Source organism: Plectropomus leopardus, chromosome 19 (genome assembly GCF_026936395.1).
Source record: "Plectropomus leopardus strain MGB_pleo_1.0 chromosome 19, ASM2693639v1, whole genome shotgun sequence".
NCBI classification, from domain to species: domain Eukaryota; kingdom Metazoa; phylum Chordata; class Actinopteri; order Perciformes; family Serranidae; genus Plectropomus; species Plectropomus leopardus.
In genome coordinates this window covers 17,981,956-18,009,904 of record NC_142194.1, presented here as the reverse complement: position 1 = coordinate 18,009,904, position 27,949 = coordinate 17,981,956, and the positions used below count along the sequence as shown (strand labels likewise).

Below are 27,949 nucleotides of genomic sequence, written 5' to 3'. Positions count from 1 at the left end.
ACATGGAAGGCATGTCGAGCTTTTGTGATTTTTTTTTCTCCATTTAACCAAAACACCATGTAAATTCCCCAGCTGCTCTTTTTCAAGCAGATTTACTGCGTGCAGTAAATCTGAGATTTCACTGAGGTGTGTGCATGTACACTTTTTATGCAGAATTTTGCAGGGAGGAGAAACAGGTGGTGAATTTATCATAGTGGTTCAGTAGTATGGTTGTGTCGGTATTATCTACCGTACGACTCCTCATTTGTTAGAGCAGAGAAATGTGTTACAGATATGGTCCGTGGTGCTGTGGATAAAATCCTCTAATAGTCGTAAAAGGAATTGAATTACTGATTCTAAAAATAAGACCATAAAGTGTTATCACGATGCCTTACACTGATCTCTCAAAGTCTTAAAAATGCTCAGGGAAGTAGGATTTTTTGATGTTGCATCGAAAAAAATAGCGTTATAAAAATATTTTTTTTCTTACATAATTTACCAAATGTCTCTTGCTCTGACATCATGCAGATCAGAATAGTTGAACCAACAACATTCATATTTTAGATCCACTGTACCCCAAATTTAATGAAAGTTAACTGTATGGCTGAAATAGGTACAAGGCAATGCAAAATCTGCTTTCACCTAGCTTTTCAAACTTGGCACGATGGGAATCAGGGCAGTGGAATCCCACATGAAGAGTGAGAAACACAAATTTGGTGACATTTTGGCAAACCTGTCCCAAACCCTAAGTAACTGATGTCAGTTCAAACTTTTTCCTCAATTTCGGTAATTGTAAATTAGTCTTACATTTTCATTCCAAGATGCATTAAAAAAAATCTTAAGTCTAACTTGCCCTAAGCTGCACAAACCCTGGATAAAGTCTTAGTTGAGGTAGGAACCAAATTTATTTTCAGGCTGAAGGCGCATGCCTTACGTGCAGTGGAAAAGAGATTTGGTTTGATTGTGTACACGCGATCAGGATAAAGTGAGCGACTGTGTGGCACCTCAGTTCAGCAGTGTCTGCCACGCCGCTCCCTTAATGGCAATTTATTGCTTCCTGAATACTGAAAACGGGAGGCTGAGGACAACAGAATTCCAAATGCTACCTCCTTCCCCGTCCAAACGCCCTCAGGGTCCCGAACACTCCTTAAATCTCTCCGCCTTTTAGGCCTCTCGCTCTCTCAGGCATGCCGTTTGTTCGGAGCTTTCAGGGATCTGATTCATGGGTACTTGAAGTGACTTATGTCTGAGAAAAGTTTACTATGCTAGAAACCTTTGGACCCAAACACTATGGTGTAGGTTAAACTGGATGTGTTAGGTGAGAGTGCTGATAAATAAGTGATCCAGCTGCATTTTTGTGGAGAACGAAGTGACCACAGTGAGTTCAAAGTGAGTATGAGAAAGGCTCCAAAAAGAAAACAAATGCACAAGTGTTTTCTCACAGTATACTTTAATAACACAGACAAACACAAAAATAATCCACAATACTGAGACAATGTTGTTTTTTCCACAGACTCGTTTTCATGCTGTTGATTCTAGAATTTCTTATAAACATATTTACATTCACATTGCTATTAACATAAATTCACATAGAAAATAAACAGCAAAAAATGGCAGTGTACGCATTTGAGACATACCGCTTAAGCACATTGTGGTAATTTGGTATGAATCCCTCCCCATGTTGATATAGTGCACATTAGATATGAACTCAGAATTTTATACATTAAATGCATATTTTTGTGTTTCTCTTAAGCTAGCCTTGTCCAGTGTAATAACTATTTTTTCCACCAAAAGCCCGTTTGAGGATTTTTTTTCATCCATATCGGTGCATCTCCATAATTGAATAACACTGGACTTCGGTTGTGAACGGCTGTTGTCATCAGTTTTATGAACCAATTACATACAGGTGAATATCTTTTGTGATAATGTGTGAATGGCATAACAACAACAAAACTTAAAACTGCTTTGGCAACACTGATGCAATTCCACTCCAGCATATTTTTAAGAAAATAACAATTTTATATTTCAAATGCAGTCCTATTAGTTCAATTTTGCAGAAGTATTGCGTAACTATTGAAACGTACTGTAATACAGGCCTCCTAAAAGCCTGCATCTCCTTACAGAAAAAAAATCTCAGAGTTGGCTAGCATATGAAAGTGCTCTCAGCACTAGTTTGAGCTGTAAAAGCTGCCCAGGTAGCCTTAGCTTTGTCTCATTACTGTATGTGCTCACATCTGTACATATATTAAAATTCTCAGTCTCTCCACTATGCTACATATAGTTGCTTTTTATTTGGTTTTCAGTGCTTGCAGCATCACACTTTCCAGATCATTCCCTTTTCTTTTATGAGTGCAAATATATATTTTTTAACATTTCATTTTATGAGGACTGTTTTTTGTAATAATCTCCTTAATAATACTGAGGATGACCCCAGTACAGGGGTATCCATAAAAACATCACTTTCCCATGGCCTGAACAAATGGTGCCTTAAGTGTGTCCTCACTGGGACACCAACTAATAGGCAGTAAGCTTTCTATAGAACTTTGAGTAAATTTTCCTGAGTTTCACAGCAATGACTCTCAATAGGCCTGAATTAATGGCTTGACTTAATTTATCTCGAATAGAAAGCTTTTCAATAGATTTCCTCCTACCCTGCATAATGGCATCACTGTGTGTTTAAACCGTCCGATGCCAAATGCTAATAATCTTCATTTCAACCACGTCTCTCATGCACCAGGTTCCTTCTGACCCGGTGACTGCATATTGCACTGAAATGGTGTTGGGAAAAGTCCATTTCACTCCTCAGACCTTTGGGAAGACGTCAGTGGCGCCATGGCTGCATCGGCCAACAGTTGGCTTCTTCCAAAACGCGGAATAGGGCTGAGTTTGGCCTGGCTTTTGGTGCGGCCTCAACTATGAGTGATAGACAAGCAGCTGCAGAGTTTTTCGCTCAGTCTACAGGAAGTTCACAGGGTATCTGCTGGGCTGCTTTAGCTATCGTATAAGCCCGCTGGAAGTCCTTGTAGCGGGGAGCGCAGCCCAACCAGGCCTCCCCGAAGTGGACCCGACCGGTGAAGAGAAAGCTTCCTGGCCCCGGTTTAACACCACATTGCAGTAAAGTTCTGATCTCACCCCGGCTGCTCAGACGACTGTTGCCGGTGAACAGGGCATACTTCTGGCGAAACACCCGGGTGGCGCTGACTTTGATCACCGCTGCTCGAAGGTTGTCATCTTCCACCACTGATCGGATGTTACCTCGTACGACTGTGGATAAATAGGATATTTAGGTTAATTTCAATATAGTTTTACAATGCAGAACTTTATTTTTGTTTAACTTTCTGCATGTCATATTGTCCAATTTTGGGCTAGAGGAGTGATTCTTTGTTGAGCCACCAACTGATGGTAAAAGCCGTATGAACGGCTGCACTAATCCTAACTTTTGTTGCCAGTTGAACTTCTCCTCAGTGCCATTACAGCTCAATCAGACGCCTGCAGATTAGTCCGCTACTCCTTCTCTTGTGGGCCAATGTCAGGATTAGTCCACTACAGTGCCTCCAGTAGGGGTTCCTGTCTGTTGGGGGTTGCAGAGAGCTGCTGTTTCACCTTTAACCTTTGCACTTTTGAGAGGAGAGGATTTGGAGGCACCAGGGTGCTCTGCCTTTTAAACCGATTGGACACATTTGACAAGAAATCATTATGTTGAACGGCTTTGCTGCCGGGACTTTTTGGTGGTCTGGTTTAATTTGTTAATCTTGGCTGAACTAGAGGGGCGGATTTCTGTGTGACTAAGACATTTCATTCCAGGTTTTTGGGCTTTATGTTAGGAACTTGTGATATGAGGTATCTCACCAAAGTCACTGGTGCAAACAGCCATCAGGATCTCCGTGTTGTTGCAGGGTCTGCAGGCCTCTGGAGGGACAACAAGAGAAGGAAAAACAGTCAGTTGGTGACCTCAAATAACACCCTAAACTGCTTGAAAACACCTATATGCTAATACTCAATACTGGGCCTCTGGAAATCAAAGAGCGCATTTCCAGATCACATGCACAGGAATGTGAGATGTGAATCAAAACTCTGTGCAAAGACGAGCAACAAAGGAGAGACCAACCACTGCGTTATAACAGACAGCTGCTACTTTTACAGTTGGCAGAGGAGGACCAGTGGAGCTTTAAGGTGCTTCCACCCCAGACGATTTAAAGGCCAGATGAAACTTCCCCTCCTTAAAGCCTTTCAGGGTGTCTACAGTCACACCTCATCAAAGCCTGCTAGACAGGGGCCAAGGAGAGGGAGTGGGGGAGGACTTCAAAGATTTTTTTTTTAAAGGCGCAAAATCCCACTTCCCACAAAACACTCTCCTTTCTTTCAATCAAGGCTTGACAACTTATCTTAAAAACAAAAAATACTAAATACTAAAATCCCTAACAGGATTTGTTAAAAAAAATTCCAACCAGCAAAGCTCTGCCTGTCTGCATTGACTGAACTGTGGGTAAAAAAACAAAAACGTCCTGGCATTTTTTAAAGTCCTCCTTGTGGTTCTTTGGAGGCCCCTTGCCCACCCCACACATATTCGTCCTTAGTGAAAACCTCTTGATAAATGAGATTCCTTCCTCTCTAGTCCACAGCAAACCCCCTTCCAAGCCGAATCACTGTGTGTGTGTATGTGAGTGTGTGTGGGAGAGGGAGAGAGATGTAGAGGGGGGGAGTATACTCCTACAGACAAGTCTCCCCACAGAGAGGCAGCTCAACAAAAGAGGGGAGCATCTCAGCTGGGCAGAGGCCTCCCTGTCGCCTAGGCGACGGCAGTAATCCCAGAATACTCATGCAGCACCCATTCAAAGGGCTCTGGACTCTGGAGAAAGCCCCACATACTGTGCTTTTGTCCCCCCTCCTCCCAACTCCACAGCTCCCCTTCTCCTACTCCAAACCAGCACGCCTCTGGGGAAAGTTTGGCCACTTCCTCCTCTCTGCACTCTGTGGAAAGTCCAACCAGCCCACAGAGGCCTGTTATGAATTATGAATCATCTGCAGGGAGGATTTCATAGTGTACAATATCAGCACTGGTGGGTTAAAACGTTGCATCCCCCCAAAGTTTCCAGGAAGGAAGAAAAAGAAGTTGGACCACAGTTTAACTAGTTTACAAGAGTTTTGTTTCTGATTTTAAGGAGTTGCATGGAGGTCTCATTACTAATTGACCAAAATTGGCAAATGTAACTACAAACACTTCATTCTGTCTCCTTATTTGAGTTCAACTTGTCACACTTTAACAACATGGCTGACTCATGCCTCTGACTCACCTTCACTGCTGATGGGGTTGGAGTCCAGCGACAGGCGAGCAGTCCAGTCCCCTCTCAGCTCATAACGGAAGGAGGCGATCCTCCTACTGATGTCCTGATGAGGTGTAGCTTGCAGGAACAGGGCCACCCTCTGTCCAGGCAGGCGGCTGAAGCAACGAACCCTCGGTGGGGGAGAAGACTCCAGGCGGTCCCCTACTAGGAGCTCCAGGACCCCGTCTCTCTCCAGGTACAGCTGGGCTCCGTGGAACTGCTCTGAGGGCTTGACGCAGGCCGTGATGAGGCCCGAGCTGCTGCCACCCGGCCCCACCGCCACAGAGGGCAGACGGGGTGAGAGGGTGAGGCGCAGGGCCCCTTTGGGATACAGCCAGTCCAGTGTGCCCTCAGAGCAGTGGAGGGAGATCTGCTCCACGCTGCCCTGCTGCTGGGACAAACCACTGTGTGGAGGGAAATACAGAGGGAGGAAAGGTTATATAAAGGTTTATAAATCAATTTTCCAGGCAAGAGTTTGCTCAAAATCTGATTCCCTGACATTGAAATCATCAGTTTCCTGAAATAACTGCACTGAAGGTGGACTGCTCTGGTTTAAATGTGAGCAAACAGGCAACTTAAACCACACTTTCCATAAGGAAAGAGTAGAAACTTGAATTTAGAAGTTAAGCAGAACTTCAGTAGATCAGGGGACACACTCAAAAAAGGCGCCATCTACTGGCAGTCTGTGGAAACAATCTCAGCATTTTACGGGCCACATTAAAAAAAAAACAACAAAAACTTAAAGTTCTCTGCAGGTATTTCCACAATATATCTATAAACAAACTGCCCTTCAGAAACTGCATGCACCACATGTTTTTTTCCTCCATGCATCAACATTAATCCTCCAGTCTCCTGTATGTCTGGACCCCCCATGCCTCCTGCAGACAGCCCGGAGGCGCACTCAGCGGAGCACATTTCACTGATGGCAAGTTTCAACATGTTGCATTTAAACAAACATTGTTCTTTACCAGCGAGACACCTGTAGCATCTCTGAGCGACAAGTTTGCGCCATCTTTTCATTCATCCGAATGCAGAAATTATACACATAATGTCTGAAAATACTTGCCTGCCTCTCCAGCTGCACTGGTCTTCAGAATAGCTTGAAAAAGCCGCATCGAAAATGACAAAAAGTAAAATCCAAATTGCGTTAATCCAAACCCCAGAGGCAGGCATTTTCGACTGTGGATGATGCAAAGTAAAAAAAAAAAAAAGAAAGTAAAAAGCAACCTTATAAAAAGATTATTCCTTTTCGAGTAAAACTCCACTATAAAACAAATCTGACTCTATCTCTGATAACCTCCATAGTTCCGTATCCTCTTACCCTGATGTGTAAGATAAGAGAATACCACAAAACTTTTTGCCCTCTCCTCTGCACTCTACGAGCTGCTGTGCGTCAGCGAGACGCAGAGCTCAAAGTTATGCCTCCTCAGAAAAACTTCACGGACCAATCAGGGTCCGAGAAGTGAAACTTTAAACCACTCACACAGCGGAGGGGGAGGGACGTCTGACCTGCAGAATCACTATCAGTATGCAAGGGTGAACCAAGTTTCAATTCACTATTGTGCTTGACATGTCTGCATAGAAAATGCTAATTAATTTAAATACCGAGTGAATTTACTAAAACATTCATTTTATTTTGTTATTGCTGCTTTTTTCTTTTTTCTCTCCTTTTTTTTTTTTTTTAACGTTTTCCAGTTTTTATTTATTTTAGCTTGTATTATAGGACTTGGTTAAATCTTATCTAGTTATTTTGTAAGTTGTTAATTTTTAGTTTGGTACTTTGTTCAAACTACTTTGTAACTTGAAAAGAGCTCTATGAATTGATCATTATGCTTATTTAAATAGCATCACCAGATATGTTTTCAGACACGCAGATGCATCAAATTAGTTTGTACCTGGTATGCTTTTTCCACAAATTAAAATAAGTAATTAACATTTCTTAAAATGACATCTGCTCTTTCTCCATCAGTAACCCCCCCCCAGATTTTACGAATGCACAAATATTTTTACCTACTGGACACAAAATGTGTCTATTTCATAATAAGCGTCTTTCTCTGTCTGTGCACTAGCTTTAAGTTTTCACATCATATTTAGTGTTAAGACTGTGACACACAAAGCCAGTTGTTGTCCTTTTGCCCAAGTTGGGCCGATGGCGAGCGTCCATGGCCCTCATCGCCACATCGTGCCCCACACCGTTGGCTGTTGTCGACTTTGTTTTGGCTGATTCAGCATGTTGAATCAGCAGCAGCAGCAGCGCCGATCAGTCAATGAAATCACTGATCAATGAAATCAATCTGATTGGCTGGTCAGCTGACCACACGAGAAGAGAAATGGTTGTGAAAAATGTAAACAAAGGGCTAAAGTTTTCTTCTGCCATTGAGCTCTTTAGTGAAACGTTTCCTGATGGTTTGTGTTGTTGTTCTCTGGAGCACAGTGTGCTATGTTCTTTAAAAATTGGGTTGTGTTGTTCATGTGCTAACTGGCTAACAAGCATCATGGTGGTATTCAGGTTTCCCTTTTTGAATTCTGAACAGAGACGACCACTGTCTGCTGGTATGGAGGGGTATTTCCTCTCACACAGGCGCACTGGTTGGCTGTCGGTTTGGTGTGTTCAAGTGCACCTTTTCTGGCCGAGACACAGCACGTGAGGTGACACAACAGGGGGCCCTGACACACCAAACGGATGGTTTGCTGTTGGTCAATGTCTGGCTGTCTGTGAGCGCCTTTTGCTATAATTTTTACGGTGTGTCCGATACCGTTGACATTAGTTGGCCCTTGCTGGCTCTTGTCACCTGTTTTTTTTTTTGCCAATTCAGTGTGTTGATTGTGCAAAGGTGAAGCCTGCGGACGAGTGAAATCACTCTGATTGGCATTTCAGCTCAGGAAACAAGAGGAGAAACAATTGAAACAAACTTTAAATTAGGTATGATATTTTTAGCTATTGAGCTCTTTAGCAGAAATAGTTTGAAATAGTTTGTGTTATTGTTTGCTTGTATGATAAATCTCTAATGTGCTTGCATTTCTCTTTTTGAATAATGAACCTATGGAGAGCTGTCTCCTCTCATGTAGGCGCTGAACACAAGTGTGACTTGGCTGTTTGTTCGGGAGAGACACAAACAACATGAGGCGACACTGTAGACGGCCTTCATCACCACTAGTAGCTTATTGGACCATAAGTGGCCTTTAATCTTGTAGTTATGTCACAAGGACCTCAACAACAATAAGCAAAACACATTTTTGAGTGGTACAGGACTTTAAAAACACCACAAAATTACTTTTGTTGCTGAAAAATTTTGGTTTTTAAAATATTCTATAACTTTTCGTTCACTCATGGTCGTTAGAGAAATACAAAGAAAAGCTTTGTCGTAATTATAAGTAATTGCCCTTTTTAACATACCAAATCCACTGAAGGTATAATAAATCTGTTTTTGGATTACTTTAATGTTCCAACATTTTATTGTTTAACAATACTAGCCATTTCAAAGGCTTCTGAAATGTTCATGAGACCGAATCAAATTAAAAGGAAGAGACATAAAGCACTGGTCACAGTTCAGTGAGGCTAACCCGATTTTCAGACAAGCCATATATATGATGATGATGATGATGATGATGGAGATTTTGCCTCCTCTGGTTGTCGTGCCCTCTGCCCTTTACCCTGCTGGGCTTCTCTTTCATGTTGTGGTATTTATAACCAAATCAAATATTCTTTTGTGCTCACACTGACATCAGTCTCCCGAGCCAGTGACTTTCTGTGTACGTGTGTGTGTGTGTGTGTGTGTGTGTGTGTGTGTGTGGGTGATGAAAGTCTAGGCCCCTCCGATGGAGTTATGACAAGGCCTCAGACCAACACAATGGCACATGTGCAGAAATCCAGCCGCTTTATTGTCTGCAGCAGGACAGAGCTTTGTTTTCCGCAGCACATTTCAAAGCAGCCAAGTTTAAAGTGCCGGGCGACGGGGTGGGGGTGGGGGGGTGTTGACCCAGTCAAAGAAAAATGAATACATTAGTGCCTAAACTCAGTTATGGACTTCACAAATATGTCATAGCATCCACGTGTGCTCAGTGTATTCAGACACAACGACAGTCCGATTTACACACTTTGTCAAACACATCAGTGTGTATGCATTCATGCACGTGCCCAATAAAACAAAAGCACACACACGCTTTCTGACCCTGGTGTGACCTGAACTACAGTCTTATCCAGGCAGGATCATATTCAATGCTTTCATGTGGCGGGTGCATATAATGCAGTGGTGTGCACATACGGATATTACAGTTCAAACGAACTGAGATTAAACTCATTTGATGTGGTTGTCAACCATTTTATCACAATGTGAAATTTTAGCTAAACTCTTTGTTACTCAAAGTCATGGGGTGTGGGATGGAGAACTAGAAATTAAGGTTTATGGAAACAACTCACAATCTTAATTGCCTGAAGAGGAAAATGAGCATCCAGACTGTTACTAGTGCAAAGTTTAAAAGCCAGCATCTGTCAGCATGTTTACATGATGTCAGAAAAAGTCGAATTATTATATTTGTCTGACTAAAACTGTACTCTTAAAATACATATTAACATGTTAGCCCAATTGAAACTGTACTAAAACGAATGTCTTAAAGTCGGACACTGTCAGCAGTGTCTAAGTAACTATTAAAGTGCGTGACCCATCAGACCTGTTTGTTTTCGTCCTGCATCCAGCAGAACAATGCCATCTTTCACTCTAATGAAACACTGTCTGCTTGTCCTCATACTAAAACCACTGAACCAGATTCCCGCAGAGTTTTCGCTCCACTGTATTCTCACCGGTCCGCCAATGAGAGTGTCTTCAAACAGCGTTGCTGTGTGCATACGAGAGTTTGCAAGCACGTGTTAGTGCTGTGTCTATTTGCTGGGTGTACTGTATTCCTCTGTGTGTGTCTGCCTGCAAACACAGGGAGGATGCAGTGACAGTGTGGTGTCACTGGCATTTACGAGACCTTGACATTGTTTTTAGCTTTTCTCTCGCTGTCTGTCCTTGCTGTCTCAGATATAGAGACATGTTGTGTCTTCCATATATGCTGATTGATGCTGATTTTTTATGAACAGGCTGATGTGTGTGAGAGCAATCCAGGAATATTTAATGTGATCATTTTAGTGTTAAACAGGGTAATTCGGATTCATGATGTGTTTTTATTCAACGTCGGGAATCAGAAACGTCACACTGTCTCGGTTGCAGAGGAAATCTCTCTCTGTGATCTGCAAAGACAGTTCTTGTGCAAATGTTAATGATTTTAGTACTTAGAACCTTTACTGAATTTATTCCTTTTGATTTTTAATTTCACGTTTGTCTCTATAACACAACAAAAGTTCAACATGGCTGACATCCAGAAACACAATCCTGTAGCAGGATCAAAGCCGCACACAGTATTTGTCTATTGTTATAAAAGGGAGTGAACACATCCTTTAGGCCTAAATAATAGAAGACTGATGGGGTCTACACAGGTTGTAGATTATTCAGAAAAGTGTGTGCAGCAGCATTGTGGTGATATCTCAGTAAAAACACGGTGAGGACGACCTGATATGAGTTGAGAAGTTGAGATATCCCTGTTCCCAGACTTTTCAGCAGCTTCCCATGGCACTTTTGTGCTAATCAGGTTGATCTGACATCGCTGCTGTTTGTTTTCCTGCACAAAGTAATCTATCTGCTGGTAATGAGATCTAAGACCTTGTCAGGATACTCTGACAATCAGCCCTTCGTTCAGGGTGGCAGAAAATATGCCCCTCCCGCCACAGCACTGCGCTGTGTGTTGTGTTTTGCCTGGTTAGTTTGAGTTTAGTCGTGGGAAATAGTGTTTAAATGAATGTGGAATTATTTTAGGGTTAAATGACAAAAAATTAACATCCTGAGTGCCAGAATGCAGAGGAGAGTCACATATTTAACAAATACTTGCTGGATAAGTGCACTTAGTTATCAAGCTGCAAAGAAGGCAAAAGATGAGTGTTATTTCTTTGCGCAATGTAAGAAATGGATTTTTTTCTCACTGTGAAGACTAACATTCCTTTTTCATATGATCTATAATTAAAGGGTAGGTGGTTCACAAAGTATTTTAAGCTACATTTTTGGAATGTAACCAAGTACTGTTACTGAGGTATTGTACTAAAGTTCAGATTTAAGGTACTTACAACGTTCTTTTCTTCAGTATCTCTATTGTAGGACACTTTATACTTCTACTCCACTACATCTCAGAGATGAATATTTTACTTTTTACTTTACTACATTTACTTTTCAGATGACACATTTTTATCCCCTTCCTGTCCAATGAAAACCCTGTATCTTCACGTGTTGATTTTGAATGTTAGTGATAAACTGAAGGATGAACAGTTTTTTGCTGAGAAAATTCTCCCTCTTCTAAAGCTTAATAAACTCTTTCAGAAAATGCAGCTGGATAATGAAGTATCATAAAGCTGAAAACAGATTTTTTTAGAGATGCATGGTTCTCACAAGACAGCCACACTACAAACATAAAGTTATTTTATAAGATATTCATAACTGTAAATTAAACTACCCAATCGTACATAAAGGGGCTAAAATGAGCACAACCTGAAAAATCTACAAAAGTGAAATGCAACATATATATTAATACAGTTGTGATATTTACCAAAAACATCAGATATAATAGTAAAACACTGCCAGGGATTTTTTTGCATAATGATACTTAATTTAATGTCATGATGTCTAATGCCAATGTCAATTTGATGTAGAATACAGACTGGTATTTTTTGGCTTTAAATCATGTTGTTAAATAACCAAAATCTGCCATCTTCCAAACATCTCAAACCATGTCATCATAGCGGAAAACAAAACCTGACCTCTGCAAAATGTCATAATATTGCCGCCCACACAAGAGGTGTTCTAACGTCATCATTAGACATTTAAAATGTTGTCAATGGCGTTTACAGTCCAACCAAAATTTAACACCTGTCCATCCTAAGAGACACACGTCTTTCTGATGTCATATTAACTTCTGGTGCCAGCTGGATTTCTTTTAGTGAAGTATTTTTTCAGTGTGGTTTTGGTACACACATACAAGTTTTAACTGTGCATCATCGAGCAATTCAATTTTTTTTGGGAGTCCATAAATTTACCTCACTTTTGGCCATTTGTTAAGATATGTGAAGGGAACTCCAAACATAAGACATAAGTGTCAAATGTTTTGGCTTTGGAATCGAGTTGTTAAGACGTGTTATCAGAGATCAATTCATTGAAATCCTCGTGTCTTTATGTCTATGTGCATCACAGAAATTCAAGCAGAAAGAAGAACTGCTCCCTCTCAGTACTTCCTCCACCACTGATAAACTGTTACCAGTCACATTTTGTAAAGAAAAAAAAAAAGAAGAAGATTTATTACAGCAAGTCAAAGTTTCACTGTAAGTGAGTTTTTATAGGGAAACTTAATATTAAGTTTTAGATAAGCCCCGGTTTCCCTCGCCACTGGAGTTCTGTGTTGTGATGAGTCAGTGAGAGCGGCTACGTTGGCGTTTTCCCACCCCTCCATGCAGGTGAGAGACTCCTGGTCTGTGGTCAGAGTCGAATGGCGACTGAGGGCCTGTGAGAAGAACCAATGCTAGGAGGAGCTCTGAAAAACTCGTGCTGATATTTACCCTCCGAGCCCCCATGAGAGACGCATGTGAAAACTGACACCTGCTCTCTCATTGCACTTTCTCAGGATCCTGATTGTGTATGTGTTTGTTTGTATGACAGTAAATTTCTCTTTGTGCCTCTCATGTCGGTCTGTGTGACCGTGTGTGTGTGTGTGTGTGTGTGTGTGTGTGTGTGTGTGTGTGTGTGTGTGTGTGTGTGTGTGTGTGTGTGTGTGTGTGTTGGTGTAAAGCCCAGTGGGAAACTGAATACAAGAAGGCCCTATACCAGATAAACAGTGTCAGAGAGGGTTGATAGCAAACGCAGCTGGAAACACGCAGAGACACCCTGAGAATGCTCTCTAATGCTTTTCTAAACATGTAATAGATCACTTAGCTGCACTGTCCCAATACTCTCATACGACCCTTGTGGGCTTTAATCTTCTCCATCGGGATCTTGCATAGATTTTTCACAAGTTGTAAAAGTCAGACGAATGATCTCAAATTTAAGTCAGACTGACACAAATCACCAGAGATTTGGTTTTTGGCAGCTGGGATCAAGTCTCAGTTTACACATTTTCTGCTGCAATCTCTTGCACATTTGCAACAACTGTCTTCCCTCTGTCTCCCTCTTTTGCGACTCAGTCTCACACCCGTGATCGTGTTTTAGTTTATTGTCCTTTCATCCATCACTGTCATCTGTGTTTATGTGACGAATTCATTTTTTAAAAGCGCTTTGAAGATGTTCCTTTAAATCTTGTTTATAGCTCCACACATTGGCAATCCATTTTTTTTGCATTCAGCAGCTCCAAATATAACCTAATTATAGTGTCTGGGGTCAGAGGTCACAGCTGGGTGCCCTGGGGACTTTTCATTAGCAAAGGAGGGAAGAGGCTGCAGGTGTCTTAAATGGACTTCTCCATCTATTGTGCCCCGAGTCAGGAAGTATCTATCACTCTTGGAATTTTAGGTTTTGGGACTGTCAGTTGTTTTTCCTATAGGCTTTTAGTGTCACTTCAAAGTATTTGTGCATTATGCATCATGTTAAATAGAAATTTTCACATATAAGATAAGATAATGAGCATTTTTACTTTTGATATTTAAAATTCACATTGATGTACTATTTATGTCATTTTTAAGAGCAGGAAGTACTTTTACGTTGATGTACTGTTTTTTAACTTGACAGGAAGAAGCCAGTTCTTCTCCCACCACCTTAAAATGTTTAGCAATTCAGATTGAAGTGCTGATTAACACAGCAGAGAGCTCAAGATGCCACTGCATTACTTCTACCAACTGACTTCTGAATTTGCAACAATACTTCTTTGACCTTTTATTTTACCAGGAAGTCACACTGAGATCAAAATATACACAATGATATACAAAAAATCACAATAAAACAGTCGAACAGCTATTTCACAGTGGCCTCTCAAGAAAAACAACCACATGCCTCTATAACCACATTCTTTTTTATAAACTTTAATTTAAAAGTTTCTAATTTTATCCCATATTATTCCATGCCCAAAGCAGTACAAAACTAGTTTTTCTCAGATCTGTGAAAACTCGGGGCACATTGAAAAAAAAACACTTGAATGAGCATAGCTTGTAACTGCCAGAGCTAAAACAGAGAAGGGTACTTAGGTAAGAAAAATATACCAAAGCTGTTTTTTGTGAGAAGTCAGTGATGTCCAGCCCGCAAAACTATAAAGAATGGAGTTTTTAGAAAGGGACTTTATATTTGTAGAGTCATTCAACCTACATTCAATTTCCCTTTGAGGTTTTCTTACTCTGCTTTGTTTACTTCTGTCAGACTTTGAGCAAATGTATTGTTTCTAACAACAGCTGATTTAGAGTGATGTAATTAAATGGTCATGAAATTCATTTTCCCCCCTTTATGAATCTCAACTCTTCTTAATAGTTTTCCTCTCAAAGTGCTAATGCAGTGAAAATATTGATTATCCTTAAAGCCTATTAATGATTCATCCTGACAAAGAGGTTGAATCCTTATCTGAGTGTAAACAGATAATGATAGTGTCATTGAACTGACTTTACACGGGGACAGCGTCAATACTACAGCCAACCTTGATGTCCTCAGCGTCGATTCTCACATTCCTCACTTTTCAAAAGCACACAAGAGAATAGTTTAGCTGGAGGGTAAACAGACCAGACTGTCTTGAAGTGGTTCTTCACACTATGTCTTCAGTGCTAGCTCAGGAGGATTTTACTTTTGACAATCAGTGTTTCTTTTTGAGAGCAGCAGGCAGAAATTAAGGGAAAAAGGCAAATGAAAACACATTGCAGTCACCACAGAATGCACAGGAAGCTTCCTGTGGCATGTGAGGTTTGAGGGTAAATTTAGACAACAAAGCATCTGCAGTCGACACCGCAGCTTTTGATTGTAGCCAGATTGAAGCAAACATGTGTGGTGCTCCTTTACAGATGCTGCTTTCCCTCATTACAGCTTGGCAGTGTGTGGGTGAGCTTGTCATGATTGCCTGACGTTTATTTGCAAAATCAGGTCTGTGAATGGTTTGTCTTTGTCCTTATTTTTGGAGGGAAACCCACTTTAGTTGTTGGTCTTTAGAGGATCTCTTGCCCCTTTCACTTCATTTTTATGACTATCATTAGCTGCAATTAACAGAGCATCTCCCAGTCCCACTATTTGAAATCCAGATGATTGTATTGTTATCAGCAGCACAGTGATGCCTTGCCTGGAGAATTTGATAGGCAGTGTTTTTGGAGCCCAGCTGGGGGTCAGACAGAGGTTCACCGCTGTCTGTCTTGTTTGCTGCTCCCCCACCCCCCAGACCACTTCTAATTGGCTGAATCAATTTGGAGGGAAACTTAACAAGAAGCAGGATCCCTCCAAAATTGACAATAGGTATAGTGTTTTACATATGTCCACAGGAAAGACAGATGTTGTGGCTCTCGACCACATCCACATTTGAATAGCCTTATTTGGATACAATGGGAAAGAACACAAAAGGGATATATTTTGGCGGTCAAGGCAGATGCATAATTTTGGCGGCCCGAGACACATTGCGATAGACTTTGCTTTTGATGCTGTGGAGCGTGTAGCTTTTGATTGAAATGACCGTTAAACTTTTGATCTGTTTTGATGCATAATCAATGTCCACATCTGCGCCAGTTGTCAAAATCAGTCAGTTTCTGTCAAACATGGCAACTTAAAAGTGTGATCCTGAAATAAGTTACATTGCAACATCATCCCTTGTAACTGAGGTGTATAGCCTATATGTTTTAGAAAATGCCTTAACTCCATTATCTAAGGAATATAAGGTCTTCCCTGCTTACAGTTCTGAGATATTGGTGTTTCTTATCAGAATGTTCAAAATCTTGAGTGAAATGTGGATGGAGCTTTTGTTTTAAACAACCTTAAAAATCACTATTAGAGAAATTACTGTTTAAGAAAAGAAAATACATTTTGAGAATAGTTTGAATATGAATATTTCCCTTTTTAGACAGTTAGATGAAAAGATTGTTACAACTCTTATATTTGGTGAGGGATACTGTTCTTAGTGCCCTGACACACCAAGCTGACAGTTGGCCGTTAGTCAGTGTTGAGCAATTAGTGATCATCTGCTGCCTTATAGTTTTTGCAGTGTGTCCCACATTATTGGCATTAGTTAGCCCTTGTCAGCTCTTGTTGCCTGTTTTTGGCTAATTCAATATGTTGAAGCAGCATCTGAGACAGCGGAGGCTGTCGGAGAATGAGATCACTTTGATCAGCAGTTTAGCTCAGTGCACAACAGGAGAAACAGGAAAGCAAACAAACAAATAACTTAAGTCAAGAGTGTGTGAGATCCAAAAAACTTGTTATATTTGGTCAGATTTTTTAGCTATTCTTTAGCAGAAAAGGTTTGTAATTATTTGTATTATTGTTTACCAGCACAAACAGTGACTGAGGAATACAGATTACCACCACCTCCTAGTACAGAGAGTTATTTCCTCTCATGCAGCCGCAAAATGTATATACTAGTTGGCTGTTGGACGAAGTCTTTGCAGTGTGCAACTTTTTGGCCAAGATGCAGGCCACATTAGATGACGCAACAGTGGGCCTCCGTCGCCAGTGGTTCTTTGATGTCGGTTTGGTTTGTTTATCTGGGCCTTTTTTTAACTCGAGGTGCAAATGAGAGTAAAAATATTTACCAAACTGTTCTTCTTATATACACGAAACAATCAGATCCGCCCTGTTCACAAATGTTGTCATTAATTTCCAAAACATCTGAAATGGATCATTTTATATAACATTTTATGGTAATAGGATGCATTGAAAGCACTTTAAAACTCATTAGTAATGCATTATTAACTCTCTAAATTACATTTTTGAGGACACACATCAGCAACTCAAGAACAAGACTAGAAAACAAAAAGAATGGTTGGTCAGTTTTTTTCCCCTTTTTCTGCCTGACTTCACTCCATCTCCTCCTCCTCCTCCTCCTCCTCCTCCTCCTCCTCTTCCTCCTCTGCACTGCATCCTGCTCTGTGAATTAAGTTTGGCCAGGCCAGGTCATCCTTGGCTGTGCAGAATATAATTAGCCTGCCTACACACACACAGACACACATACACACACTTTAAACTTTAAACCCCCTTATACAATGGCCGGCTCAGACAATAGACACATGCCAATACTATGACCCCCTCGGCTATCTTCACATGCACAAAAAACTCCCTGTTCATCCTCAAACCCTCCACCCTGCTCACTCAGCAGAATAATGAGACTGATAAGATTACATTTTTACCTATCACATTTCACATCAAATCAAAGAAATGACACTGAGCTTAACAGGTGCTAAATCTCAGCTGTTCCTGGGGAGGTTTGAAATCTGGCCGGTGGTCGGGATTACACTTGACGTCGACTCAGTGTATCATGTTTCAAGTGATAAAGTTAATAATGTGTTATGGTTTCAAAGCGGGAGGCTGTGAAGTTTGTAACCAAAGACTGAGCTGAGCTTTACCTCCAAAAACCATTGAAAATTACGATCTTTTTACTTTTAAAGTACTATTTTAACAGTGGTGTAAGAAGTACTCAGATCTTTTACTTAAGTAATGTTGCAGCTGGTAAAGGTGGAGGTCATTGTAACTAATTTAAAAATTTGGATATCTTGAGAATTTACCTCATCTTTAAAGTCTAACCTGAATCTATAATTACATCATCATTTATTTGATTATATTTTGTATAATTAATATGTATCTACAAAGTAACAAGCAAAGGTATCAACCAACTAGTGGAGTAAAAAGTACAATATTTGCCTCTGAAGTATAGTGGAGTAGAAGTGTAAAGTAGAAGAAAATGGAAATACTCAAGTAAAGTATAAGTACCTCAAAATTTTAGCCCACAGTATTTGAGTAAATGTACTTACTTACTTCACACTACTTCATCTAAAACTGCTACATTAAAGAAACATTATGTGACTTATGTGCACAACATTCAGGCCATATATGATTCAGATTCTGAGCTGCGGCCAGCAGCTAGAGGTGCAAACAGCTCGAACAGTTCTAGCGTTGACAGTGCTGACAGAACAACCGGTGATGATCTGGGGGGGAACTGGAGGATGGGCTTTAGGCTTCTGTGACGATGCTGTAGCTGTTATCAGCGGTAACCACTTGCTAGCTAATAAGATGCACACACAAAGACTCACATGCATAACATGCATGCATGGTCGTACCATCTACAGTGGACAGAGAGATTACGATTACAACATACACACAGGTTGTGTGACTTCATTCTCTGCTTAAGACGCCATTACTCCATTATATATTTACATAGTTATATGCTGCTGTATAATATGTATGAATGGCGTATACCGGATATGCATAATATGATATTGATTCCACTACGGAAGAGACTTGATAATCACTAAAATTAGGTGGGTTAAAATCATAAAATCCAATATCGAGCAACCAGAAACTTTAACCACAACCTGTTATGCTAGTGTAGTTTTATATTAAGTTCTTCACGGTGGGCAAATAAACTGATAAAGCATGATGGATAAAAACTAAAATCCAAAGGACAAAAAATAATGTGAGGCTAAAAATAACAGGATTGGGGTTTTAAGTAAATGTACATGGAGAAAAAGTCTTCCAGCCTTGGCAATAATCCAAAAAGCTTCGCATTTCAGACTCCAGATGACAGTTAAAATCTCTGAAGAGGGGCCATAATTGCGCAAAGTCTAAATCCTGAGCTTCTTTTATCTCCCACCATCTTTCATCAACACCATTCAGACTCCTTGGTGACCTGCAGCTCGTCCCTGAGCCCCTTTTGATCCCTTAAAAAACAATTGCCAACACACAAACTTGCCTCCCCTTGGCCCTGTCAGCACCTGCATTTCAGTGTCCTCCGGCTCATTGGTGGAGTCCGTCTTTTAAAGACGTATACATCTGTTGCAAATGAGGTAGCCATTGTTGGTGGTGGTGGTGGTGGGGGGGCGCTCGAGGGGACCGCCAAAATTTGGTGTCTCCAAGGCTCCATCAATGAGTAAACCCCAACCCCCGACTTCTTTGACATATACACACGCACACCTCTTACTTCAGAGGTATCATATCACCTACTCCTGGGGATACGCTGGTGTGCAGGGCTGGACGTTCTCATGATAACAGGTGTATTTGAATGTATACAGCAGGTGGGACCTATGTCAGTTGTGACGGTTTTTCTTGACGCAACTATTGTTTTTATAGTTTTCCTTCTTAATATGTTTTCTTTGCAATGCTAAGGTGCTTTATTATCTCACACTTTGGATTTAATGAACATTTAACAATACTTTTTTTTCTATTTTGTACTCACATTTTAAACACAACTTTAGTTGCACTAGCTCTGGATGTTCTGTTTTAGGAATATTAGGAATTCTAGAAAGCATACCAGAGGCAGTAAATATTTATCTCACAGCTCCATGTGGTTTTCTTAATCTGACCCACGACTGACGAACTGAGGAAGCTGATAAAGGAAAGACAAAACTGTGTCTGTCCCCTGTCTGAATGATTTTTCAATGGAGGAGGTTTCTTTTGGCAGTGAACTGTGTCGTCCTGCAGAGAAGTGCAGACGAGTGAGAAAGCAGAGGGGAGATAGAAAAAAAAAAGGAAAAGAGAACTTGCTGAATAAGTAGAGCATGGAGGAGAGTGCTGAATTGTCTGACACATTCATGCATGCACACATATGCATGACTGCTTGCACACACACATACTTTTCCTCTCTATATACGCAGATCAACGTGTATTCAAACATAGCCCAAACGTAAGGATTTCGAGCCTATCTGCACATGTATGTGGGCTAATCAGGGCCTCTCCACAGACAGAAAGCAAAGGGTCACTCAGGGTGAGATATTTGTGATGGAAATTTGGACGGCAGGCGTAAGAAAACAAAGCTAGAGACAGGACGCCCCAGAGACGACATACTTTACACATGAGATAACACACATTGAAGAGTTACAAAAAAAGTATCACAAAGCCTTTTGCATTCAAATGACTAATAAAGAGCTTCATTCCAGACACTTTCACGAAATTATGAGAGAGAATAGTTGGATTTAGAAAAGATTTTGTCTGTAGATTTAATTCTGAGGGGGCGGGAAGCAACAATTTAAGGTTAAGAACTAAACTTATCTTTATGTTTACATGGGTGGCAATGCAGGAAACGTTCTTATTAGACTTTTTCTAAACTAAAAACAGTGTTTCCTTTCCTCAAATTGCCCAAAATAATTCATATTCTATTTTCTGCTATCTGTATTGACCAAGAAGATGTAAACTATTCCACTCTAGTGGGGAAGGTATGGTGTCAGCCCGGTCATTCCTTCACTACTGGAGGCCAAGATGTGTAGCCTTTACTTGGTGTATAGTGCATAGATTGGGGGCATCTGATGGAACCACCGCGCCTCTCTGAGAAATCACACAAAGATTGGATTTAATGGCCCTTCGATTGAGCAGTTCTGAAAGGCCAACCTCTGACCCCCAGCCTTGACCTTTTGCAACCCCTCCCATCCTCCAGGGTCCAGTGCTTGTCATTGGTCATTTGTCAAATCCCTCGCACTGATCTGATTACCGTCCAATTTAGGATCTGCCGACTACACACTTCTAGGATCAAGACAAGCTGCTTTCAGCAACTTTACATGACAACAAATAGCTGGATTGTTGCGGGAAGAGTAAAGGGATGAGTTTTTGTTCTATTCAGACAACAGAGATGGACAAAACTTTAGATAGACACCAGCGTTGGCATCAAGTGAAGTCTGTACAGTCTTCATCTAATGAGAAACTAATGAAAACCTTAGATTTGTACTAAAGCTGTTGAAGAAAACACACTACAGTCGAATTTCATACTGAATCACAGGCCAACAAAACAAAGATAATGTAAAACATTAGAGGAGAAAAATCATGGAGCATCATGTGTCACATTGATTCTGTCCAAATCTGATGTTGAATAGCATCCAGATAAAAGAAAATCCTCTCTTCCTCTGTGATCAAACAAGTATGCCAGTGTTTAAATTAGTCCAAACCAGCACAGCTGCTGAGACTGCTTTAAAAATCACACAGTAGTATTTTATTTGCGTGTAAAACAGGGTAAAATGTAGTTAGAAAAGGTCTACAATCACATGAAAAGTATGGTGTCCACACAGAGTAGACTAGTTATTGCTACCTTACCTGCAGTGCAATATTTTGTTGTTAAAGGAATACTTCACCCAAAAAAATGACCCTTTGTTAATCAATTTGTCATAACGTGTCACCTTGAGTTTGCGAAGAAAGCTTTGTTTTGATCTGGTATTGCTCCACGGAAAATGGCAAACATATTGATTTATTGATTGATTGGTTTAACAACACAAAAACTATATCAAAACATACGTTTTCAAACTCTCACTCAACTTGTGCATTGACAATTCAAGTCTCATTTGTCCAGTGGTATGCTCCCCAAACACATGCATTTCACTGAAAAACCTTAGCATCAGAGTTTGGCTTTAAAGAGACCATAAATAAGTTTTCAAAATAGCAAAGTTTTAGTGAAAATGCATGTTTGGGAAGAATTGAGCATACCACTGGGCCTATCTGCACATGTATGTGGGCTAATCAGGGCCTCTCCACAGACAGAAAGCAAAGGGTCACTCAGGGTGAGATATTTGTGATGGAAATTTTGACGGCAGGCGTAAGAAAACAAAGCTGGACTCTGTACGCATAACAGCAAAATAACTGTATGGAGAGCAGTGGTTTCATAATCGTGTGTGTGTGTGTGTGTCTGTCTTTTTTTTTTTACTATGTACATGTCTGACCGCTCTGAAAAGTCCTTTGCAAAGGCCTGTCAGTCAAATATTACACTCGGCTTTTCCTGATCCAACCTGAAGGACTTTGCAATATCACACACACACACACACACACACACACACACACACACACACACACACACACACACACACACACACACACACACACACACACACACACACACACACACACAACCTCTAAAACAAACCTCTGTCTGGCCAACACACACACACACACACACACACACACACACACACACACACACACACACACAATTAGCCTAGCTCATTATGTCTGCTTTAGCTCCTTTGGATTGTGTTGTGGGGTTGGGGGTTGGGGAAGGGTGGGGTTTGGTGACCCCAGAGAGCATGACCTAAGGGGACATTCAGAGAGTGAGTAGCAGTGAGGACAGGGGGATGGGAGGTGGACATGCAGGGAGGGAAAGTAACTCATTACTTCTTGGTGCCCATGCTGGTTGTGTTGTGTTGGTTGTGTGAAGATCCCCATTGATTTTTATAAGTGAAAAACAAACTGATTAGTCATCACTGTTGAATTTCATGAGCTAAGAACAATTGCTTTTGAACTGATAATGTGGTGAGATTCAACTAAAATACAAGCTCATTATAATTTAAAAAACCCTCAATCTTGTCTTTTGCATCCTGCAATTAATAACAATCGATAAACAAATATTGTTTCCATCTGGAGATTGTTGTCAGTTCTATTAATGGTTAACTTTGTTTTTTTATGTACAGGCCTATGAATGCAGCGGTGGAGGAGGGGAGGATGAATTTCCCTCCGCATCCTTGAATTGCTCAGGCACAAGAGTTTTGATTTCCCTCCAAAAACTCTTTTGTCAAACTTCTCCCCCGCCACTTACACGAGCTACACAGCAGCCGCCTCCACCCCCAGCCGTCACACATCAATCCATGGTGTGAGTTTGTGTTTTGGGAAGTGGGGGTGTCTCAGCTAGTGTGCTGTTAGACCCCCAGGGTGTAAAAGCTTTTTGGACTAACACTGCAAGATTTAAAAACAAACTCTTTGATTGCAGTTTTCTTAAGCCTTTTCTTTTAGGCATCAAACTGACAGATGCTGAGAAACTGAATATAATTTGCATCCAGTGTGAGAAAAAGCAAAAAAATCTTTTTACTGCATTAAGTTGCTTAGCGCCCATGCACACTTTTAGTTATCGTTGATCACAGTAATTTATCAAGTACCGATCCTTTGCATAGGATGTATTTGTTTGCATCTTAAAACTTTACACATTAAAATTTGAGCGCTGGAGGTTCAATTCTCCTTAACACTCCACATTTTGTTGGCGCCCTGTTTTGTGCATTTGTGTGCAAGTTCTGAATAAGATGAGTTATTCCACCCCCTCCTTTTGTCAGGAAGCTTAATCAGGACTGCAGAGGTGTGTGAATGACCTCTGACTCCTGAGTATCTCTGGCCTTTCTCTTACTTGCCTTTGGGCTCGCATCAGGATATCCCTCATTTAACTCTTAACCTAAGGAGTCAGCTTCAGCAATCAGTGGTTCAGAGTTAAAGTGTGCACGCACAAAGGCACATTTACACAGTCAGTTGTTCACTATAAATGATTACCAAAAGCTTCTGACCACTGACAAACTAATGTGAGTACAAGAGTATATTTTGGAGTCAGTAATGTTATTTCTAAAGTTACACTAAAGAATAGCACTTAATTGAATATTTGGCCCACAACATGACCATATTTGTTAATTACTCACACATATTACACTGTATTTGTGAAGAAAACTTTCACTTTTCTCACATGGGTCACGAAGAATCCAAAAATGGAGAACATTCTTCCCCTATAATTGCAGTAAAAGGGGCATGTGCTTATGTAAAAACAGCAAATCTATATCAAAACATCCTCTTGCAAACTCTCACACAATGTGGCAGTATAATCCTTGTCTGATTAATGCAGTTTTATGGACAGTATTTGCATTTTTGCTAAAACCTAACAACACTTCGGAATAAATACTGTCATGCATGGACAAGTAGTGCACTTGGGCAAGCATATGTGTTTGAACTCTGCTCAATAGAACGAACAAGCAGAGTTCAAATAAATGCTTTGCAAGTGTATCAAATACTATGGTATAGCAAAAATACATATTTTTCGTAAGTACTGAGCATATGACTGGATAAATGGGACCTGAATTATACTGCACAAGTTACGTATGAGTTTGTTAACGGATGTTTTGATACCGTTTCTTCTTCTGTTAAACGCAGTCCCCTTTAACAGCAATTCATCAGGAACTGTTTCCTTTTTTTAAAAAAAATCTCAGTTCACTGTGGAGGCATGCGAAAAAAACTTTTTTTTCCACCAGTACAGTGTAAAATGTGGTGAGTAATTGATATACAAAAAACTTTTATCATTATTTTATCATTTATCATTTAACTATGTCTGAAAAATCATCTATTGGGAACTAAAGTAGTTGTTATTAATGAGCATTATGGACATCTCTAGGGCAGTTCACAAGGGATAGTTACTTAGAAAAAAAATTAATTAATTACTAAAATTAATTACTTTTAAATTGGAACTCGTGAGTACATGGTGGACAGATCCTTCAGTGTGCACCCTGTATGAATACAAAGAGCTGCTCTCATCATTTGATGAACATTAAAAGTTTGTCTGTGCCCTGGCACGAGTAGATTACAGGGCTGAGTATGTGAATGTAAAGAGGGTAACTGTGATTGACAGCTTGGCATGCCTGTGCATTTGAGTGTCACAGTGTGATGTTTAATATCAGAGTGTGTTGGCAGGCTTATGTGTGTGTGAAACGAGTATTGAAAAGCTTGTGAAAGGAAAAACATTGCAACCTTTTTTAAACTAACAAATGGTGACATTAATGATGTATACTGTCAGTGTGACAATATCAGCACGCGACTGACCATCAAAATGCACCAGCAGGCGCCTGGTCATTACATTAAAAGAAGCTGTTTAATCAGCTGAGATGTAAATTGTAACAATAATTTCCTGCATTTCCATCTTCTTTCAGTTAAAACAGTGAAACTATTCTTTTACTTTTGTGTACATGTTGCATTCAGACCCACTTGAACAAACTGCATTAAGTCTATGAGCCTTTCCCCTTCCCAAAATGAGCAAACCCACCAAACAAAGGGCCACCATTGTGGATAAATACTGCTTTTGTTTTAGCTATTTGAACCTTAGGTTTCCCTTAGCGCTAAGGAGAGTGTGTTCACCCTTTTGCTTCTTTTCAGACGCTTTGGCGCTGAATAAAAAACTGCTGCCAAATGGGAAAACGACTGCGCAGGCAGAAAGAAAGACCAGAATCAATCAGGAAGTGGCTGCTTTTCAGCTGTGCCAGAGGAACCGGGCAACTTCCTGGTCTTGTTGCCAAGGTGACTGGAAGCTCAGCCAGCTGGTGCAGCGGGCAGCAGTTGGGTTTAATGGGGGGGATGGTGGAGGATGACGGTTGGGATTTTGGACAACGGGCAGAAAGCTGGTGAACGAGGGTGAGGCAGTTTAAATGTAAGCAAGGAGTACTTTAAACTGAGTCCATAGGAACCATCATAATGAAGACTTTCTGTTCTGTTTATAATCCTTCACAAACAGTCACCTAATCCCTTCAATTGCTTCCATATATTATATTGTTATATATTTTGTTGGATAATTTTGTGTCATCCATAACTTTCTTTTATTTTATGGCAGACAAATAAACTGACATTATATGAAAGTCAGACTTTCATGTCTTTTTTCTCTTAAGAATGTCATCATGAGACATCAAACCAGTTTATAGACCGGAAATTGACGCAGAAAAAGCCCCATATTATAACGTTAAGTATTTTTGTTGAACAATGTTGAGAGGGATTTATTCAACTATATGGTCATTTTTGTCAACTTTAAACGTGTTAACCCCATTTTTGTCAATGAGGGTAGACTTTTGCATCATTGTGACATTTCATTTAATAGACGTCTCTCTCTAGTTGTCGATCTGTCCTTTTTAAAAGCAAAAAAAGTTAAGTATAAAAAGGAGAACACAGATTTCAATAAAAACTTGGTGAAAATTTGTGATACTGAGTACAGTGGACTGCAGCATTAGTGTGTTTGCCCTCATCATTGTTGTCTCTGGTCTAAAAACTCCACTTTTTCAAAGATGGGGCCCAGGGCTGGCTGGGTAGTTGGGTGTTATGGGGGATCAGGGGACCAGACTGGTGGAGATAGGTAAACACAGCTGGGGACACACTGCTCTGGTGGGTCTGCGGCTCAATGTCCCCCTTCACACATTTATCAGTGTGTTTGCTCAGGGGATGTGCCCTAATCTTCACACTCTGATCTCTGTGCGGAGCCTTCCCAGAGGCCCGACAGGCTACGGATGAAAGTGACCCCGTCCACAGTCACAGCCCTGCTAATTCCTCCATGGCTAAACTTGAGTGTTATTCTCTTTATAAAGGCCTATAAAGGTCATCTGTGGATCTCTCTCTCTCTCTCTGTGTGTGTGTGTGTGTGTGTGTGTGTGTGTGTGTGTGGTTAAATCTCTCTGTGGGTGGGATGGCCCTGATAATATATACTAAATTCTTGATCATAATCTGGCTTTTTTTCTGAACATACCTCCTAAAGATGAATAGACCATTGTCATGAAGTGTCAGAGTTTACAGCCCTTTCAGAAAAGTAATCTGAGACATATAAAATATTGATATAATATCTGGCATGTCCTGCTCTTTTAATGCTGACTTATTAGGATCCACATTTTCAGTCAAATCCCTGTATGTAGGCTACGTTAATGTTAATGTAATTCCCAATATTCAGGGTCTTTTTGGTTATGCTCATGGTCCTTTGGGTTAAAATGCTTCAAACTTTTCCACAAATGATCTATCTATCTATCTATCTATCTATCTATCTATCTATCTATCTATCTATCTATCTATCTATCTATCTATCTATCTATCTATCTATCTATCTATCTATCTATCTATCCTACTTTGCAAAAGCTGCTCAGTGAACATTTAGTTTGATTAAAACTTTGATGATATAGCGCCATCTGCTGGTGATTATTCTGTGCTCTCCTCTTAGTGAAGTAGGTTATGTAAACTGAAGGCTGTATAAAGTATAAAGAGCAGATAAAGATATATTTTCATTTCAGACTTGCGAAAACGAGGTGGTGTGCTCGAGGACTATCTTTCTTGTATGACACGAAAGAAAAAACGCAGGTGTTCTTGAAGAAAAGGTACAGCACATGGGAGGAAAAAAAACACATGTGGAGCAGGGACAAATGTAGTTGAATTAGGTTATAAAGTCTTTATTTAGATCATGGCTATTTGCATTTAATCAGCGTCTGGTTTTGACGGGATGTAACGGTGTGCTAACAAAGGCAGCACGCTGTTGCATCACATGCTGTTTGGTTTTCATAGCCATCACTTAACTAAGACCGCTGCTTTTGTTTTTATTGAAAAGGTTATGTATTTATTGGATAGGAGTGCTTGTGTTGGTGCTGTTTTTTTAGACCTTAAAAGAGCGTTTGGCGACATTTTTATAAGGTTCCTCCCTCCAGACTATATGCTTTTAATTTCTCAAAGGGAAGCATTGCTTGGGTGGGATCTTATTTGTCAAACATAGGACAGTCATGTCAAGTCAACGGTATTAAATCGCCATACCTTGGAGCAATATAGGAGACCAAATTCAACTGCATTTGTCCCTGCTCCATGCATTAGTGCCTGAAGTCTGTTTTTCTTTCTCCCATCTTCATTTTCAAATTTATTCACATGGGGATATGATCATTCAATCAAATATTTTAAAAC

At 40.4% G+C, this 27,949-nt stretch overlaps 2 protein-coding genes across 2 annotated transcripts in view; one reads left to right on the top strand and one right to left on the bottom strand.

Moving 5' to 3' along the window:
* The window catches only part of ccdc78 (coiled-coil domain containing 78), a 43,553-nt gene extending 17,819 nt beyond the window's left edge, over nucleotides 1-25,734 (top strand). The window contains exon 15 of the mRNA XM_088069973.1: nucleotides 22,927-25,734. The gene's annotated coding sequence lies outside the window, so the exon portion shown is untranslated. The remainder of the gene's footprint in view (nucleotides 1-22,926) is intronic.
* Nucleotides 1,413-6,681, bottom strand: metrn (meteorin, glial cell differentiation regulator). Its single transcript, XM_042508017.2, has 4 exons — nucleotides 6,370-6,681; nucleotides 5,274-5,707; nucleotides 3,829-3,888; nucleotides 1,413-3,243 (listed from the first exon to the last, which is right to left on the bottom strand). The coding sequence occupies exons 1-4, from the start codon at nucleotides 6,474-6,476 to the stop codon at nucleotides 2,930-2,932; spliced, it is 915 nt and encodes a 304-aa protein (XP_042363951.1). The 5' UTR covers nucleotides 6,477-6,681; the 3' UTR covers nucleotides 1,413-2,929.
* Nucleotides 25,735-27,949: the final 2,215 nt, after the last annotated feature.

Bases quoted from the DNA above. Each gene is read 5' to 3' on its own strand.
- metrn (XM_042508017.2), bottom strand. From the start codon at position 6,476: ATGCCTGCCTCTGGGGTTTGGATTAACGCAATTTGGATTTTACTTTTT. The intron at 3,889-5,273 runs GTGAGTCAGAGG...TTGTCCCTCCAG, and splicing joins CAACCCCATCAGCAGTGAAG to AGGCCTGCAGACCCTGCAAC. The intron at 3,244-3,828 runs GTGAGATACCTC...ATTTATCCACAG, and splicing joins TGTTTGCACCAGTGACTTTG to TCGTACGAGGTAACATCCGA.